Consider the following 20616-nt stretch of genomic DNA (forward strand, 5'->3'; position numbering starts at 1 on the left):
CTGTGGAGGATCAAACCTGACCAAAATATGTCAGAAGAAGGAAAACAAAGAGGATGAGGAGAAGAATGCAGAGAATACAGATAATAAGGAGAGGGTGGAGTTTAAGTTTTATTGAACTGAAAAAAAAGTAGAGGATGAGACAAAGGACTTCACTGACAATTTAAAACTGGTTGAGTTTAAGAAGATGAATAAGATGTCACCGTCCACATGGATTCCTGCTTCATTCATCTACCCATACAAGAAATGTTTGAAGTGGTTGTTTTGCTTCCTCCGTGTTTCTGACCCTCCTGGGAACTGGAATCTGAAGTTTATCCCACCTGGAGAAAGTGCACACGTCCCCTCTTAATCTGAATGAGGTCAGTCTGTTCTGACTGAGGTTGAAACCAGAGGCATTGTTATTCTGATTATTAAATGAATTATAATTTTAAACCTGATCAGATTTAAGTAGTCTGAAATATTTATTATATTAATATTTTTTTTTATAGTAAACCATATCTGAAGGGTTTGTATGACTAATTTCTACAATTTACATTTTTTTTTTTTCGAAACTCAGATTTCAAAAAGCGCCACGCCACAAAAAACAAATCCAGCCAAAATGTGAATACATTTACATTTATTAAATTGTTAAAATAGAGAAACGTGTAAAAACAAACCAGATCTGTACAAACGGTTCAATTTCCAGGATAAACTGTCTCGGGTTCATCAGGAGGGACGCTTAATTTTTGTTAAAGGCAAACGCCGAGAGCTTGGAGGAAGGATCCAGAGACTTCTTCTTCTTGGCACTATTATCATCAGCTTCTACCGTTTCATTCTCCACATCTTCACCTCCATCCCCTCCTTCAGCCCTCTTCCTCTTCTTCAAATCAGCCGTGCCTCCAGAATGGCCTTTGGCTCTTTCTGTCCACGACTACAAAGGGGAGAAAAAAAGAAGCGTTAATTGCCAGACAACCAGGACAAACTGTATTGTTCTTCCGTTTTCCATCCAGGCTCTAAACACCTACAAGACGATGACTAAACCCAAACGGATGCCCAGTTTGAAATTGCATCCTGTCATGTATAATCACTATTGACAGGCTGCATCTCTTCGGCCTGCTGGCTCTTTCCCTCCTCTCTCTCATCCGAGCCGAAACAAAGGGAAACGCTTTCCTGCGACGTAATGGAGCCGGGATGAATCATCATACCACACAAACACACACTCTTCACCTCCCTTTACCCCATGCATATTCACACGAGCGAGCTGTGACGTCTCGACCATTCAGCTTTATGGGATTTGGACAGAATGATGTGATTAGGAGAAAACCTCAGGGTCGGACGTTAACGAGGTTTAGGGCTAAACGCGAGTCTGCAGGAGGGTGGTTTTCTATGTTGTTCTTCAACAACCACCTCACAAAAGAAATGCACTTGGTATTTAAACTGCCAAGAATGGACATGACCAGGTCAACACCTTGTGCTGTTTTTCATGTTGTTGTTTTTTTAGTAGTTCCCAAACTGTTTTTGTGTGTGTGTCTGTGTCAGGCTGTTATTTACTTCGCTTGTCAGTGGTCACAATGTTGTGGCTGATCTGTGTACATTCTGCCCCTGACAGGAAATAGCTGTTCATACCAGCAGGTGGCAGTAGTCTGTGGTAATTATTCAAAAGGGGAAAACGGAAAGAGCTACTATTAGCGTCTGGGAATAACAGTAGGTCTGATTAGATTAGATTACTTTTTGTAATCCAATGATTTGATTGGATGAGGAATACCTGTGATGTTTGGTGTGAGATTTAATTTAAATCCATAAATGTTAGTGTCTTGTTCAACAGGTCACAGAAGAGTTTTCTCTAACAGTTTTTTTAAGCTCCTCCATGGCAGCAGAGGTTCTTCCATTCTGCAGTGAATTTAAACACTGATTTATTTTAACTGCGGCAACAAACCAAACGAGCATCAAGGCCGACTGTGACATCCCTCGTCTTTGGACCAACACCAAAATATTTGGTTGATTAGACATTTTTTTATATATATATATATTTTTTTTTAATTCCCGCCAAAAATTTAAATTACATGAATCCAACATATTTTAGTAAACACAATATAGCACAATATTTAATGGAAAATGATAATAATGTATATTCATAAACAGAACTAGGCCGAGTTTAATATAGAACATATAATAGGTAGAGGGTCACTACTTAATCTCTCCATCAGTTTGGGGTCCTTGGTCTGAAAAACGTCGAAACCCCTGAATTAGAGCAATAGAAACACTTTTTTTTGTATTTATTGGATACTTAACGTCCAAATAATGCAAAAAGACTGAGCTTTTTAAAAAACGGTTTTAAATGTATGTAGTAGAAGGGAAATTTTTACTATGGAGCGTATTCCTCATTTTTTGATGTTGGAAAAAACTGGAAACAGAGATTCAACAAAAATACCAAGTCACACTCCAGCCCAGTGGGTGGCGATAATAAACCTACAAACTGGTTTTCAAACGACCAACCAAAACAAATGAAGAGACGAATACTCAAACATGTTTGATTTTCCTCAAAAGAGCCCGGATCAGTCTGTTAGCAGTTCAGGAAGTGAAAGAATGGATTTATAAACCCTTCATATTACCAGATAATCAGGGCTGAACCTCGGTACCAAGCGATCGACAGGAACTGTTGTAGTCTGAGCTCAACCTCAGAGGCACAGTTTTATTCCATTTTGTGGTAACTTACAATCAAATATAAAATATTTAATGGCTAGCTCTCTCTCTCTATAGATATATATATCTATAGAGAGAGAAAGATGTAGATACATATATAGATGGGACTGATTGATAGATCAGATGTTGAAAACAATCATTAGCTGCAGCTCTTCATAAAAGACACAAAGGTCTAGTGCTGGAGATAACACAGGAAATAAACAGCATTTTAAGATTTTATCTTCTCCGCTGAGGTGAGCACCGATATTAACGGCCACGTGTGGCAGCAACACACTGAAGGACACCTCATCTGGAAAGACTTCTAGGGAGTTGTGTTCAGAAAATCAACTGATTTAGTTGTTTCACTTGTATTCTGATTTTAACCTTCGTTAATAATCTAACCCTTATCAATTGTCCTGCTGTCATACGGGAAGATTTACATCAACATTAATGACTTAAAAAAGAACTTAGTTGGACTGATTGACTCTTAAATGTGCTTAAAAATGTCTCTCGGGATAAAAGTATTTTTCTTGGAATACGAGGTATAAATTTCTCCAAACTACACTTGCATCTTCTTCAAATAATGAATTAACACCCACTGACTCCAAAAAAAATGTATTTAAAAATAAACGACTGGATTTTGCTCCTTTAAAATAACTAAAAATCCAGTTTTCACCATGCTCTCGCAGACTGACCATGTCGCCGTCTCTCCCTCTATTTTATCATAAGATCAATGCTTACACACTCAAACACACTCCACCATGTTCCCAGGCAACGGGCATCCCTCCCCCACCCACTTCCTCTCCCCTCCCTCCCTGTCGAGTGTCATCCAGCTCTGTGCTGAGGGTCTTGATGTATGCAGGGTCAGGACCAGGCGGCCGTATCAGGCTGATGAATGGAGGAGTTGAGCCGCTGACCAGAACCACCGTCGTCATTTATTCACCCGTCAACTGATCGCAGTCGACACCGTGTGTGGACAGATTTGCCAAATCTTTTTTTTTTTTTTTTAATTTTTTTATTAAATTTTTTCTCTGGCCAGGAAATCCAGATAAATCTCCAACAGCAGCACATTTTTTCTGGTCACAAGTTGCTCTGGCGTCTCTGGTTTGGGTGGACTTTAAGTAGTGATGGACGGAAGAGACAGCGTCATAGTCATACACGTCATCCATCATTGAGTTGATTTTGTTTACGACAATTTTTTTTTATGTTTGTATATTTTTTTATTTCCCCCACAAATTTAAATTTCTTTAAATAAACATTAACACAAATCCAACATATCTTAGTAAAGGGATAAGGGATAGCTTAACACTGAATGAAAAATGATAATAATAATGTATATTTATAAATAGCACTAGACCAAGTTAAATATAGAACACATATAGTAGGTAGGGGGGTCCCTACTTAACCTCTCCATCAGTTTGGGGTCCTTGGTCTGAAAAACGTGTTGTAAGTGTTGAGAGTGTTGTAAGAGTTGACACTGTCAAGGTGTTTGACGTCAAAGAAAGGGGCCTTTTCCTATTTTTGTGTGACACGTTGTAGCAGGAATGTGGTTTAGTTAGGGATGTACAGTAGTGGTTATCTTCATAAACAACATAAGTCTAGACATAAGTCTAGTAGTGGTCACATGTATTCTTAGCTGTGGGAAGCTAGTCAATCGGCATGACAAACTCTGTCTTTGTTAACACTATAAGAGATGAATGTTTCTCTGAAGTACCTTTGAGATCCTCCCCACCACTTCGTGTGGTGAAGTGTTGCAGTTATAATTACAATAATATCTAAACTTTAAACCTTTCAGTTTTGATTGATTATTTATTTGTCCAGAGTGCCATCTTTCAGACAATTTCCACGACCACACCACGTTAGAACGATGGTGAATCAGGTTTTAATGTTTAATTTCATGGTGCTCAGGTGTTACCGAGGGCTCGTCCTTTAAATGATCTGATCCATGTTAGTTTTATTTTTTTGGTTCTTCTGTTGCACATAGGGTTTAGTTAGTGGTTTGGAAACAATGTAGCTGTAATATATAAATCACTTGTTAGTAGTTGTGTGTTGGGGTGTAAAAAAAAGCTTTTTATTGAATGTTTCTGCACATCGTATTCCTCACCTTCCTTTTTTAAGTTACGTCCTCAAACCCCTAGACCGGGGCGTAACATAACGTGGGGCGAGTCCGGGATCAAGATTTAGCCCTCTGTTGTTTTTCAGTTAATTTTTATAAAGTATTTGACCATTCAAACAGGACATAGTATTAACAGAACAGCTGCTAGAAGAAAATTACCAAAGAATAAGAAAAGGTATCAGTGACGGGGTCATGTAACCGAGTTTTTCGAACACAAACTTCTCTTTTTGTATCTCAATCTTCATGCTGGTTAGCAGTTTTTGGATTGAGAGGTAAAATATGAGTGCACTCACGCTGTTGGTTTGGGTTGGTTTAGGTAACACTTTAGGAGAACTGAGGTACTTGTCAGCAGTGATTCACTGTGTAAACCAGATTAGACAGGAAATGAGATAATGCATTTACAAAACACACGCCTGACATCCTGCTTTTCTGCCGTCTTTGTTGCAACGTGGACAAACTCAGGGAGCTGTGATATCTGCAGAAATCTGGCAAAGTCAATTTGGCACCACGTTTGGTAAGAGGAGTCAAAACTGTTGGTGGGACCTGGATTTGACCTCGGTAGCATCTACAAGTCTGTGTCATGGTGCCAGATATCTGCGTGAGGATTGAAGAACTGCTTCAAGTTGTGAAGAGAAGCTGAATTTCCTGACAAAACTACAGGTAACACTGGCTGGTAGTTTCTCTATTAATATTTAGATTATTTTTTTATGAGAAGTCAAGCAGTCCTTTGGCCAAAACACTAAAAAAAAAAGTAACTCTTGAACTTTGATTAAAACTTTTTCTCATAATATATTTTAACATAAAAACTTTGAATGGATGAAGTTTGGAGGGAAAGATCCCATTTCAACCTTTTTTTTTTCCTGATACTATTCAACAAACCTTTAAAGAGGAAAGTCGTTTTTTACTATATTGTGTCATTAATTACCAAAAACATCTTACACAGACATATCTCAAAGTGCATTTAACTGAATAAAAACTTTTTAGTACCCAAACACACTCATGGCACAATAAACACATAGGTTTAGTGTTTGAACTTTGATGGCAAAGTAAGGAAGTATTACTTGGACAGGGTTAAATCTATGGTTTTGCTGTGTCATTAACTAAAGGCTGTCTGCAAATGTGCACACTAATAACCTTGACGCTACCTCACGAGGTGTCCTTCCACCACCTCCATCCTAAAGGCACTTGTGTTGTTAACAAGCCTCCCAAAAAAAATGTGACATCATCTGCAAACTGGCAGAATGAGCTGAGTTCGGTCCTGTGCGAAAAGTGTGAAGGGCTCCTTATATTAATGTAAGTATGTCCTTTAGTATTCTTGTGCCATTTCAGGACCTGTGTGTTGGAGCCAGACAGCTGAAAGAACAATTTGACCTACACTAGATAATAAGTGTAAAACAGATCTAGACTGTGTATTCTTTGCTTATTGCCTGGTCTCAATGCCTCGTCTGTACCGTGAAACCACCTGCAGATGCTGAATTAATCAAATAGATGCTGGTTGGTTAAAAGAAATATCCACCACAGAGCCAAAACATGCAAATGAAACTGCATTTGACGTCAATTTATCTCAAGTAGACACAGTGCAGGTTTAATGCTACGATAAGCTGCCATGTATCCACTATTTAAGCCGAATGCTGGGTTTCCACAAGAAGATTTATAAGCAATAATAATTAATCGATGCGGTGCACCAGATGAGACTTTTCAGTAGAGGACACACCTGGCAAGTTTATATTAATCCAAGGGCTGTTTTCAGTTTGTGTCTGCTGAGTCAGTCTCATGTGTTGTCTTCTCATGCACCACACCGAACCTAATCAATTAATAAGAAAAAGTCTAAGACTGTAAGTCTGTGGGGATGTGAGAGGATTTGAGGCGAGCGTGGAGCGCAGCACGGAGTGATCTGCAGCTGATAATCACTGCTGTCTCACAGACTCCAATTGACGCTCCTGTTGTGGACAGATTTGGATTAAAGAAAGCCTCAGTGCTGCAACGTGACCTTGAGAACCGTCTTACTGCATCTCATTTGTTCACCTAAATAAAATCAACACGTACGTTTTATTCGCGTACCTTAAAATAACGTCTTAAAACTTTTCAATTCATCAAAAAAGACGAGTGTGACAACTAACGTAAGGAAATGTTTGAAGATGAGGTCGGTGTATTATGTTGGCAGAAGCATTAATGTTTCATTAATGTTTACAGTGAGTCTTTCAGAATAAAATGACTATTGTCCGTTTCTCCATGTTCTCCATGTTCTCCATCTCCATGCCATTAGTGAGGAGGGTTTGGTTTAAAAACAAATAAATACATTTTCCATTTCAAATCCATCTAGATTTGAAAGATCTGATATTAATTCATAAAATCTTTGTACAGATGTCTTTTTAAAATACAAGCCATTTCCTGAATCCCCATTATAAATCTCCCTCTATATACCCTCTACATCGCAGTACTCCCTTTATACCCCGGTATACCCTGGTATTCCCCCCATACCTCGGTATACCCTCTCCCCTCTCTAGCCTGGTATTTCCCCCTGCAACCATCTGTTCAACCAACCAACTGTGAATATGTAACTCCACAATCGCAAGAGCACAAGAGCTGTGATTGTTTTGGATCAATAAAGACAGAGCATATAGAGGAAAGGTTAACTGAGGGGGTTCGGAGACGCAAAACATTTGCATGACTCGTCTTTGTCCCACATTATTTTAAAAGAGTCCTTTTAGGTTGGAGAAACAACAATTATTTTCTCAACGATGACAGAAAATCAGTTTCTGCTAACTGGGTTAAGACAACAAATATCTGAAAGTGGCCGTTGCCTTTTAGATTTCACAGAGCGAAAGGAGTTAATTTTGAGTTCAATAATGAATTAGAATAATTGTTAACCCTTCAACTGGCCACACGGTTAATCTTATTTGTACCGTGTGAATCTGTACAATCGCGTGAACTTTTTACTAATGATATATGAAATACTCAGTTTGCAGTGCACACTATTAATATAGATTAAAAATGAATGATATTTAATCATGATTAATATTATTTCTTAGTGCGGAAGTCAAAGGGTTAAATTTTAATTGAGTCAGTTTAAACTTCACACTGATTCCTCAACATTTTTTTTTTTTTTTTTTTTAATTTTTCTAAGTAACATGGTTTGATTTCCTACCAGTCGCTCCTCGGAGGACAGCGCCCTGAAGAGTCCCATGGCCTCTCTGATGACGTCGGCCTCTTCTAGGTCCGGGTGGTCGGCTGTGATACTCTTCCTGTTCTCCTCCAACCACAGCTGGAAGCCCGTCTTCGACCTGAAAACAATAAAAAAGCTGCCGTTAAAGAAAATAATAACCTGCACATGGACAGAAACTCTCAGCATCTATTAAGTGAATATGAGACCAGCTTTTAAAGGTCTTACCTCTTGTTTTCAGTGTTTTCTGCAGGTGGGGCTGGAGTCGGGACGTCTGGCTGTTTCTGCTGATCTGCAGTCGGCTCTGTGTTCTCCCGACTCTTCTTGCTGGTCGTCTTAGTGCTTGTCATCTGCAGCAGAGTGGACTGAGTCTGCAAGGAGAGGAGTAAACAGCTCAAGGTTTAGTTACAAGACATATGAGAAACCACAGTGCCACATGACGTGCTGCATTTTTGAGGGAACCTTTGTTTTGGGTCTGGGGGCCAGCGGTTTGAGGATGGGGTTTTTGTTTGTTTTCCCTGCAGAGCCCATGTGTGGAGCCGACTTCCTGCTGGACGTCATGTTGTCCAGGATGTTTGTCACTCGAGGTTGATGTGATGAAGCCGCAGGTTTCCCCGCACTGAGGACCTGCACGCATACAGTTTAGAGGAGAACTTTGGTCACTTTGGTTCCTTCCTATTATGTGGTTCACATTTTTATAGCTCCAAACTTTACATCCACAACCAAATAATCGGAGCAACGATGAACAATGTTACTGTAAAAATATTTAAGTCCTTACCTTAAAAGGATTTGCACGTCCGGCTTTACCAACTGAAAAACAAATGTGAGACGTCAGGAGATTGCATTTTAATCATTTCCTATCCTCCCGCTAACATGATCACCATTTACCATCACAAACATGTTATTTTAAACAAAATTAAGTTTCGGAAGAAGATTGATGTGAAAGCTGCAAAGATGGTTTACTTGGACAAATGACTGACATTAGATGGGCAATAGTTCATTGGTCTTCGATGTGAGCAGCAAATATTTGAAATATCTGGAAAAAAAATGTCTTTATCAAACTTTTAAGTATCTAACAATTGAAGAGTTAACTCACTCTGTGTAAGAGACGGCATCACAGGTGAACTTGATTCTTTAGCGAATGGATTAATGGCTGCAATATGAAAACACACAAGAGACAAGTTAACTGGTATCGATACTGGATGTCATTAGATCTGTAAACATGTTGAAGAAAGATGAAAAAGAACTGACATTTTTGGGTTTCTGTTGCCTCCTCTGTTTCCATCTCCTGCCCGTCGTCTTCCTCCTGGAGCTGTTCCCCTCTTTGCTCCTCTTCCTCCTCCTCCTCCTCCTCATTATTATGTCGGCTGCTGTAACGTCCTCCTGTGGCCTCAGTCTGTTTGTACCTGTCCAAACAATATGGAGGGTGGGTGAGCGTCTGTGGTCCCACTGTCCAATTCAGCAAATTAATCAGCATCACTCAGGAGTTTATTAATTAACAGTAACCTTTTAACAGGTTAGGGCATAGTCAGGCCCAGATCTTCTCAGAATACGACTCTAATAACACACTTTTTGGATTTCATTCAGTCCGCGAAAAAAAAAATTATTGCCTTAATCCGACTTTAACTGGACAACTTGTAAACACGTTATTCCGACTAAAATTGGAGTTCTCCTTATCCGATAAAGACACGCAGATAATGTGATTTTCCTCAGCATGTATATGTTTAATCATGTGCTAGCATATGACCCTGGAACTAAAACATCTTAGAAAGCCAGTTGCAGAAGAAGAAAAAGGTAAACAGAGCCGGTAACCACCTGAGAGATCGTGCTCTTATCTGCGCTATAAGTAGCGCACACATTACGTGCAGGATTAAAAATTTTGTACTATTATCCATCTTGTCGTTGTTTGAAATGCCGGCCTGCCGCATTAATGACTCGTTTATTGTATGACCAAATAGGTCGACCGGAAAGGGGGCCGTATTAACCCGCTGACAAGACACATATTGCCACCTAGTGTGGAGGAGGAGGACATGTCCCCGTCAGTTATTCGATTCTCTCTGTTGCATGTGAATGCACTGATTGTGCAGCCATCTGGATCGTCCACCAACCGCTCATTTTGTCATTTTGTTGTAAATACACTAAACTCCACAGCGCCCAGATAACATGTATGACTATGACGCCCTTACCCCTATGCCCATCGCCACTTTAAACCCACCCAAATGGTTTGATTGGACCAGCAGATCTTAAACCATAATTAGTAAAGGTTTGCTGGGTGAGGGAAGTTGGCCTGTTTCTGGTCCGGTTACACAGTCAACATGTCAAAAACCAGTTAATCAAAGAGCTGCTTTTACCCCGAGGTCCTCCTGACGCTGGAGTAGTCCGGCTCCTCCTCCTGCTCCTCTGGCTCTTCCTCTTGGATCTGGTTGGCTTTCTCCAGCGCAATCTCACTGAGCCGCTGGGCGAGGGCCATGCGTCTGGATCTGGACGCGTATCGAATGCCAAGAGTCACCACGTTCTGGGTCATGAGCTCCGCCAGCTCCACGCAGCGGAACTCCCTCTCTAGCTTACAGGACAACTGGAGGAAATCATGGTATCATCATGTTATGCATCAGCAGACTCTGAACACGTCATGGGCAGGAAACAAAGCCTCTCTACCTTTAAATTGGTGGACGCAGGGTCGCTCCGAGTGTTCAAACTTACCGCAAACATTTTCATGAGCAGCTCCTGTTGCTCCTTCTGGGACCGGTTCTGTCCGTCCTCGTCTATCTCGTAGCCGCTGGAGGACAGGAAGCCGTAGTGGTTGTGGAAGAGGACTGAACGCCAGAACTGCTCCTGGAGGAGGACAGAGGACGACAGGCTGCGTGGTTCACATGTACACAACAAACAATCCCTAACACCAAGTTCATATCAGATCACACAGCAGATTTATTATCATTTTAGCTCTACTCTTTAAAGACGAACCCTTTGGCTGCCTCACGTCTGTTCATTTACCTCCATCTGGCCCTTTTCTGTGGTGGTCTGACACAGAGGCAGCTTGAAGGGCAGGATGGCCACAGCAGGTCTGGGGAGGGTCGGTGGATACCTGGAGCCTTTACATGGAATACACCTGAGGGGACAAGAAGAGACGAGACATCGGAGATCAGGATCAAGACTCAGGTGAGTAGGTGAGAAAACAACAACACTGATTAAACCTTTTGCGAATTTGATGAGCAGCTACCCCTAGAAAACGGTCGTAGCATGAAGTTCACCTGAGCTGCTGAGGGTTCTCGTGCACGCCGACCACCCAGTAGTGATCAGACTTGCTCTTGCAGGTGTCCTTGGTGTTGCACACTGGTGTCCAGGTGTTGCCCAGCGACCGGTTCAGCATCCGCACCACCCCCTCTGAATCCACGTAGCATGGGGTGCCTGAAACGCATTAGCACAACAGCCCAAGCTGTTCAGCTGCTTCTGTCCACTGAATATAGTAAAAAAAAGTGAAACGTAAACACAGAAATGTCGCCACACTGACCCTCTGCAGTGAATCCCAGCCAGGACAGGTAGGACTTGTGAGAGAGGGGGAGGGGCTCGCTGTTGATGAGCTGTCTCGTCCTTCGGCTCAACTGCAGCAGCTGGACGCCCAGAGCCTGTTCTCCATCAAAACCGGTAGCTGAGGATGTAAAATGAGAATAGTCAGACATTTATTCCAGCTTCAGTTTCAGTTGCCTTCAAAGGCTCTGACATCAGCCATAACAATATGACCACTGACAGGTCAAGAGAAGATTATCTGCCACCTGTCAGTGGGCGGGATATATTAGGCAGCAAATGTCCTTATGTCATAAACAGAAAAATGGTCAAGTGGAAGAATTAGAGAGACTAAAGACCAAACGGGGACAGGATCATGGTCGTACCAAGGCAACACTGTTGCACCTGGCGGGAAAAGGCAGGTCCGTGCGGTCTAGTCCAACCAACAATGGACAATCACACTTTCTTTCTCATCATGAGGATGGCTGAGAGCCTCTTTTTCCATGTAATGAGTGTGTATGTTTTACTCTGTGATTTTGTAGCATTGTAGATCACGACTGGTTTCAGCCGAAACATGTCGCTCTAATAAAAGTTATTCAATTTGGTTGTTGGTGAAGTTGTGGCAGATGTACAGTTTCTTCTAGAGCAGACTGCAGGTTCCAAACATGGTGAACTATAGGTTGTCAGGCACATGGTCATTATGTTATGGCTGACTGGTGTATATGAGAAAAAACAGACATAAGTAAAGCAGACATGACTCTCACTGACAATGTTGCCCCAAAAACAATGATGAAAATGAAGGCAAAGAAGAAGCAGCAGCAAAAGAAGAAGCAGCAGCAGAAGAAGCAGCAGAAGAAGAAGAAGAAGCAGAAGAAGAAGAAGCAGCAGCAGAAGAAGCAGCAGAAGAAGAAGAAGCAGCAGCAGCAGCAGAAGAAGAAGAAGAAGCAGAAGAAGAAGCAGCAGAGGAAGAAGAAGAAGCAGAATCAGCAGAAGAAGCAGCAGAAGAAGAAGAAGAAGTAGAAGTAGAAGAAGAAGAAGAAGAAGAAGCAGCAGCAGCAGCAGCAGCAGCAGCATCAGCAGGAGGAGGAGGAGGAGGAGGAGGTATTCGTGTATGTGTCTCACCGCGGTGGTAGACGATGAGCAGCTGCTCTCCATGTCCGGCCATGCAGACCACGGGCCCCGGCAGGCTGAAGATTTCCCTCTGGACTCCTCCGATGGAGAAGAGTCTCAGCGTCAGCGAGCTGGTGGCGACCGCCGCCCAGCCCTGACCCAGACACATCGCCTTCACGTCCTCGCCCTTCGGCAGATCCACCATCCACTCCTTGTTGGTGTCCCAGGACGAGAAGTGGAGGCACTGCAGCTTACTGAGGAGAGAGGGGAGCAGGTTCACTGGAAGAACTGATAAAAAAAATAAATAACCACGCGGCAGGTGGAGAGGAGGTTTACCTGGCGAGCTCGTCCGTGCTGGGGCAGGCCAGCAGCACGGCCTCCTGGGAGAGAGCAGCCATGGTGTGACCCAGGGAGTTGGTGAGGTGCATCGCGTGGTGCACGGCGGAGTCGTGGAACTCCACGTCGATGGCGTTGTCCTGGTCGTCGTTGTAGCCTCGCACGATCCCCACGGAGTTCCACATCTGTGGTTACACGTCAGGCGTTACAACACGTGAGGCTGGAAACCACTCACAAACCTTCAGCGTGTCCTCGGGCGTCCTACCATGAAGCGGTGTGTGAGATGCGCAGGGGTTGAGCCGGGCTGGAAGGCCTTCTGCGGAGGAGTGGGAAGAGGCCCCTCGTAGACGGGATGCCCAGGTAGAGCCACGGCGGGCACCACGGCGCTTCCTGCATCGTCGTCATCCCCAAATTTGTCCTGACCGAGCTTCAGCGATCCAGTGTCTGAATGAAACAAATTATATAAATTGATATATTCTGTCTGATACCATTTAACAAGCAAAGACAGACCATAATCTCAAGTCTTCACCTCCTCAATGTTAAGAATTGCTGCTTTCTGTTCATTTATTACTTTTGGTCTGTTTAGGTTGTGAAGCGCATTTTACCATTTTATGACTCAGCGATAAAATAGTAAATAAACAAAAACCTGTGGTTCTGACAAAACAGATTTTTTTAGAGCAATACAAGGTTTTATCATTTAGAAAAAGAGCAAAAAATATGAGAAAATAAATAAATAAATTAAACAGATAAGAGCAAAAGCTAAAAGCAGAAATATATTGAGCATGATTCAATTTATAAAAGCAATAAAATATTGTGAATAGTTTTTTATAGCCACCATTGAACAAATCTTAACTTTTGTGTCATTGTATTAAAGTTTGAGTCTTCTTACGGATTTCATGTTAAAATATGACAGTATGAGAAACACTATGGCTGTTAAGGAAAGTCAGAAAAAGGATTAAAAGACTATTTAGGATGAAATCAAATGCTGAAAATGGTTTATAAAATTCTTCATTGTTTTTGTTAACTCTACACATCAACACTTTCTAATAATATAAAGTCGTACAGTTCTTCAGCCATGATTCTACTAACTCTGGACTCACTGAGAGCAGAGCTGCCATCTTTAGACTGTAGGACAAATGAACTTGTACACGTTGTCGTTCAGAGAAGCACTCATCTCATTATTTTCCGACATTTTAAAGACCAGACCAGTCCCTTAGATGACTCAACGGCATCTAAAAAAACGTTCACCCACCTCGTGAGTTTTCATCATCCAGGATGGCCCCTCTGTTCCTCACGCGCCCGGTTGCGGGCACCAAGAAATCGTCGTCATCGTCGTCGTCCCCGACAACCGGCTGCTTGGCTGGCGAGTTGGTATCACTCCGACCCTCGTCCATGAGTCGGTCGTCGTCATCGTCGTCATCGAAGAGGGCGTCGTAGTCTTTGGCCGCCTTCTTCGCCGGCTGAAAAAAGTTGAATCAGAAGCCGGTGATTAACACAATATTTTCCAGATGGTTTAGTTTTTATTTATTTCATGCTGCAAGGGTGAGTACTTTACAGAATCACACTGATCAGCATGATTTGACGTGTTTGTGCCCTGCAGGTAATCGGAGCGGTACCTTGGAGGTGTTGGAGGAGTCGGAGGAGTCGGCTGAGGAGGTGCTGAGTCCGTCCAGTAGTCCCAGACAGCCCTCGGTGTCTGTGTAGGCGATCTGGTTTCCTGACGGATGCCACGCCAAACCGCACACCGTGAAACCTTTCTCATGCTTCTGCCTGCAACATTTCAGATCATCTCCATTTATTTAGTCGCTTTCTTGCAAGAAAGTACAAAGGAAGTACTTTTCATACTTGTCGACCAAATACTGAGCTCTGATTTGTTTTTATTATCTGGAGTTTGTGGAGAAGGAGGAAAAAAAGGGAGTTGAAGGAGGTAAAGAAAATGGATGAGGGGAAAAGAAAGAAAAAGAATAAAAAGGAGAATGAGAAGTATTTGGCAGAAGAGGAGAAGAAGAAAACAGACAAAGGAGAAGAATGAGAAGGAGGAGGGAAAAGAGGAACGTAAAAAGGAAGGAGACGAAGCAGTAGGAAAAGTGAAAGGAGGAGAAGAAGAAAGGCAAGAACAGTAAAAGGGAAAATGAGAAGCAGTAGAAGAGGAGGAGAAGAAATAAGGAAAAAAAATGCAGGAGGAGTAGGAGGTTGAGAAATGAGAAGAAGAAAAAAGAAAATGATGAGGATGAAGAGGAGAAATAGATGAGAAGTAAGAACTATACGGAGGGGGGAGGGAGGGCGGAAAATAAGGAGAATGAAGAAGAGAACAAGGAGGATGAGCAGGATGAAAATGTAGGAAAGGAAGAACAATAAAAAAAAAGTTCTGATCAAGTCAGTCAACGTCGTTCTTTAATTAATAAAACTCGACTTTTAAAGCCTCAACCAACAACTCGTGGCTGCTCATCGTGGTTACAAACCTTTCCACGCAGAGTTTGCTGTCGACGTCCCACACCGTCAGTAAACCCCCGACGCTGCCGGCCGCCAGGAACTGACCGCACGGAGACCACGCCACCACGTTGATGGGCTGCAGACCAGAAGGTAAAGAGAAACCTTTAATAGCGCTCAACAGGGACGTCTGACGCCTCACATGGAGGAGAGACGACGCAGGGGATCGAAGTAAAGTGGACGGAAAGGAGACGTCAGCAACAGGAGGTTGATTTTATGAAGCCGTAACTGTCGACAGCTCAACACTTCCAGTAAAAACAAAGCATCAAGAGGGCTGTAAAAATAATGAAAACTTTAACAAATCCAACATCCGATCTTCGACCAACCGCGGGGACGCCTGATATAAGGAGCTGGTTTATCAGCTTTAAGGTGAAAAATAACAATATTCCTCCACGTGACCAACATTTGACTTTTTTTAAATCAGTGGAAGCAGTTTATGTTCAGACATGACGACTACGAGGCATGAAAGATGATGCAATAAAAGGAAAATGTATCTCCACATGGTAAAATGAAACATATACCTCAACAGAAGAGACGATTAATGACCAGGCATAAGGGACAGATTAATTCCTGCCTGTTCATCATGAGTTTGAATGTGTGTTGTAGATGTTACATCATGTTGTGGTTGACTGGTTCACATACCAGTCGCTTTACCCCAAGAAAAAGCAGAAACAATTGCAGTTGTTTTTATGGACGTCCCAGGCATTTTTTATAAAAACTTCTCCTTAATCTACCGTCAAAGCCGCCGAAAACAATAAAGAAGAAGACAAAGATTAGATAAGAAAAGACTTTATGAATCTACAGGGGAGGAAATTTCATTTATTTAAGATCAGGGTCAGGATAGGGGGCAAAGAAACTTAATCGGGACGTCCCTATTTTCTACATCGTAGCTTAAAACTGAATGAATAGAGGGGATGAAATGTGGATTCCTATAAGATTGCTGAAATAGACAAATACAGCCTACATTGTTTGATTGATTTTACACTAATTATTGTTTGTCTTATAAGAGGATCTTCCCTGGGATGAGTGCAGTTTGGGCCTAATGAGAGCCAACATGTACTAGTGCCCATAGCCAGTTTTCTTTTTTTGCAAATTAAGTTGTCTTTCAATACATCTTATAGTATTTAGCTTTTTTTTTCGTTTGATATTTTTTTGTGTTTTTCTACAAATGCACATTATTACACATCAGCACCTGCACTTGACATGGTTTTCAATAAAAAGGAAAAACGGTGAATCCTGGCTCTCCTTCTCCTTCTTCAACCACTGGGCCAAACCTTACAGGAAACTTAACTCTGAGACAGCGATTCCCAACCCGTGGGCCCGGCCCCCTGGTGGGCCATATTAGAAGTAGGCCATCATTTCATTTGATATTTGGGGTTCAGTCATGTTCTGCGAAATCTTAACATGATCCACTGCAGTTTTTATTTTAAAAGGAAAAAAGCCAGAAATGAGAGTGCAACATTTTAATTTTGTTTCTTTGATGTTATTGCTTTTGTTTAAATTTAAGTTTCATCTGGTTGGACTCGATCAAAATTTACATCATCGGGTCTGTGTTTATTTGTAAGACTATCACTTTAATGGGTTTCTCTGGATATTTGTATTTAGTTTCTGTCCTCCCTCGACCAATGGTAAAGCGTCTTTACAACACGTGAGTGTGAGAAAAACAGTGAGGGGGAAAAGCAGAGAGAAGTCAGCGGTAAAGAGAATTAAATGGATGCCTAACAAGCTAACAAGCCTGTTGTTCAAACGTATGCTCTAAACTCTAAGGAAATCTCAATGTTTGATACACTACTTGAATGACCATTTGAATGTTTTTTTTGTTTTGTTTTGTTAAAGTTCATCAGTGCAATAAACGATTTGTAAAAAAAAAAAAATCGTGCCAAAGAATCGTGACCTCCATTCTAAGCCTCATCACTGATACATGGTGACACTCTATTCGACTGCTGTTCTAATGCACGTCGTGGCAAAAGAACCACTGAACCACCACTAAACTGCGGTTCTTCTCATATGACAGTAACGGTGCTGAAGTTAAATATATTTACCCCTCAAGTATTTGTCAGTAATAAAGACAACATGGGAGAAAATGCGAATAATTCCCCTGCAGGTCCATTTAAGATGAACCTCTAAGTACTCTGCTGGGGCTCCTAATTATTTCCTAGATTCCTGGCAGAGAAACACATCCATTGAGCTTTTTAATCAGTGTGTTGCTCCTGTTGACATCAACACTGACTAAATAATTACAAAAATTTCCTCTTCAACTGTGTGTAATTGACTGGACCTCACCTGTGTCAGCAGATCATCAGACAGAGTGCTCACATGATCCCAGGACTCGCGCGCATACAGGTGCACCTTGGTTTCTACAGGAACTGCTAAAAACTGAAACACAAGCGTAATTATTTATTATTATTATTCAACGGTGAATAAAATACTGTCTGTACTGTAAACTGACTGAACACTGACCTTTGCCGTCCCAGGCTGCCAGGCCAAGCGACACAGGCTCTTGGCATTAGTGACGTCGTTCGTCTTCTGCAGCAGAGGCCAGCTGATCACCTGAGTCTGTGAGAGAAATAAAATCCATGTATGTTGATCACATTTGGAAAAACTTCCCAGCTTAAAAAAAAAAAAAAAAAAAAAAAAAAAAAAACAGTGGCGTACCTCCTCCTCAATGTTCCACACCACAACGGAGCCGTCACAGCTGGCAGAGGCCTGAAAGCAGAGACAGACGTGATGTGTGTCCAAAAGGATGGTTAAAAAATTAATTCAGCGTATTTGAGAAGCTGAGACACTCTGCGCTTCATAATCTATGATAACTGAATGTCTACAATCTGTAAAAGAGTAGATGATGCAAGATACAAGAAAAAAAAGTCTGATCTGAGGATGATGCGAATTGATACCGGAATCGTTTGAATCGGAAAATATGTTATCCTTTTAAAACCCGGCCCCATTACCCACCAAGAAGTCATCTTTAGGGTCGAAGGTGACGCTGAGGACCGGAGCCTCGTGACCCCGGAGAGTTTTCTGCTGGCTGCTGTCCGCCACGACCACCACCTTAACCATGAAGTCACTGAGGAACAGAGGGGAACAGAGAATTAACATGTGCAAACGGACACGTGTGGGCAGTCTGGAGAAAGAGCCGAGGGAAAGGACAGCTGTGAAGCAGCACGAGTGCAAATTGTCAAATCAGTAAAAAAGATTTCCTCAGACACCTGAATTCTGATCATCGACATCACAACTGAAATTACCAGGGTGAAAATAGCAGCATCAATACGGAGCCATGCTCCGAGCTGCTATTGCCGTGATCAAGCTGTTCAGTGCAAATCGATACTGGCAGCCAACAGACGTTTATCTCCAATCAGGGCTAATCAAAAAGTGTTGCTCTCTCTCTCTGAAGTGGAAATATCATTCAGTCTGGTCTAGTCGCAGCATGACAGAACACAACAGGCACGTGTTACACACGACAGCCTCGCCACCAGCAGCTGAGGAGGAGAAGACGAGGCGGATTTGAGTAAAAGTGACATTCGTTCGTCTTTCAACTCATCTCAGGAGAGCAGATGAATCCGCCTGATCAGCTTATGAATTAAAACTCATCTCTGGGCAATCAGTTAAAATCCAAAGGTGATATGTGCACTGATTTTTCTCTCTGAGTTTTCACTTAATCTACATTTGCCACCAACAACCTAGAGAGTTAAAGACTTAAATGACATAAATGAAGATAAAACTGCAAATAAATGAGCACTTTTTGTGCTGATTTTTACCACCTTCTCCTGCTTCAATTCAAATCCTTTTCTATAAACACATGTCGAGAAAGTTCCAGTTCAGCCTACTCTTCCTCGTACCTTGATCCAGCAGCAACTCTGGAGCCGCTGCTGTTGAAGGCAACATGTGTGGCGTTGGTGGTGAACCGGGTCAGGATGCCGTCCGGGTCGCCGTCGGGAAACGTGTGAATCTGCACCGTGTTGTTGGAGCTGGCCGTCACCAGCTTTCCGTTCTGCGGAGGAGAGGGCAAATGTTTAATCCACCACCGGCGGGTGCTGTTGCTGTGACGTCAGCGAATTCAGTGAAAAAGGCCTCAAGGAGCCGGGTGGTGACCGACCTTCAGCGCCAGAGAGTAAGCCTTCTCCCCGACAGTGATGAACTTCGGATCGTCGTCATCCAGACCCTCCCAAATACGAACATCTCCATCATTTCCACAGGTTACCATGAACCTGTGGACAATTTTTTTGAAAGGAGAAAGTAAAAACTCTCAGTAAATTTAAATGAACGTATTAATCTGTCCACGACTCCTCTGAGTTACTGTTTAGTGAAATGTTAAAAATATCATTTATTTTTAGCTGACATTCACATCAAGGCCAAGTATGAAGATGTTTGGACATTAAGCATTTTTAATGCTGTGGGATTTTCTTGACACGACATAGTGCACACTGATCAGCCATAACATTATGACCACTTACAAGTAAATAAGACAGATCCTGCACCATGGGTGACGTCTATTAGGCAGTAAGTTAACATTTTGTCGTAAAAGTTAAATTAAACTGTAAAGGTGACCAGGTAGCGCTTGTTAAATGTTTTTAAAATTCGGGAAGAACTTAATTATCTTTATATGGACTTTATAATCATCGCCGTGTTAATCTACTCTGACATGCACATGAAATTATCTGTCAGATCACATTTTCTTTAAATATGAACCTTCATAGGCAGACAAGCCTTTCTAACACTTAACACTTACTTTCCGGTGTCATCGTAGCAAACCTCGGTGTGTCCCTCCGAGTGGCCGTAGCGCATCGGCTTCCTTTCACAAGGCATTTTCACAAACTGATCACAGACACACACACAAAAAACAAAACACAGTCAATAAATGTAATGTCAGCATTACATACGCCTGACACGTCTATACGACAGAGTCAGCATCTGGTAACTTGCTACTGGTAAAGATAAATGCTAGCTGAACACATGAGCTAATGCTATCAAAACAGGGTAAATGGCTCCTTTAAACTGCACGTCTGGGGCGATAGACGGTATTTACGATGTTAGACGTTCACCTTGCACTGACCGTACGCGTTATCTATACAGCAATGACTTGAAAACAAGGTATGAAGGCAGCTTACAACTTCTCCGATTGACTCCTCTTCTCCTGGATCTCCCGCGCTGTGTTGAAAACAAGGAACCGCAGCGTCACAACTCCCGCCACCTACGTCATGACGCTGCCGTGGAAACCCCTCCCACTTCTCAAACTACCAAGCGG

General features: G+C 42.2%; 1 protein-coding gene across 2 annotated transcripts; it reads right to left on the reverse strand.

Moving 5' to 3' along the window:
- Positions 1-596: 596 nt before the first annotated feature.
- On the reverse strand, positions 597-20616 carry wdhd1 (WD repeat and HMG-box DNA binding protein 1). 2 transcript variants are annotated; one of them, XM_047579728.1, is made up of 26 exons: positions 20480-20616; positions 20101-20186; positions 19468-19579; positions 19211-19362; positions 18327-18438; positions 18030-18080; positions 17835-17930; positions 17658-17750; positions 15347-15453; positions 14501-14654; positions 14137-14344; positions 13150-13328; positions 12885-13069; positions 12561-12802; positions 11446-11583; positions 11186-11342; positions 10929-11043; positions 10638-10769; positions 10289-10512; positions 9189-9343; positions 9034-9090; positions 8716-8747; positions 8400-8564; positions 8166-8308; positions 7923-8058; positions 597-907 (listed from the first exon to the last, which is right to left on the reverse strand). In XM_047579728.1, exons 2-26 carry the CDS (start codon positions 20175-20177, stop codon positions 716-718), a joined length of 3414 nt encoding a protein of 1137 aa, XP_047435684.1. In that variant the 5' UTR covers positions 20178-20186; positions 20480-20616; the 3' UTR covers positions 597-715. The 2 variants fall into 2 exon arrangements, with proteins under 2 accessions (XP_047435684.1, XP_047435685.1); XM_047579729.1 differs by lacking the exon at positions 20480-20616 and adding an exon at positions 20414-20472.

This window comes from Mugil cephalus, chromosome 3 (assembly GCF_022458985.1).
Source record: "Mugil cephalus isolate CIBA_MC_2020 chromosome 3, CIBA_Mcephalus_1.1, whole genome shotgun sequence".
Classification (NCBI taxonomy): domain Eukaryota; kingdom Metazoa; phylum Chordata; class Actinopteri; order Mugiliformes; family Mugilidae; genus Mugil; species Mugil cephalus.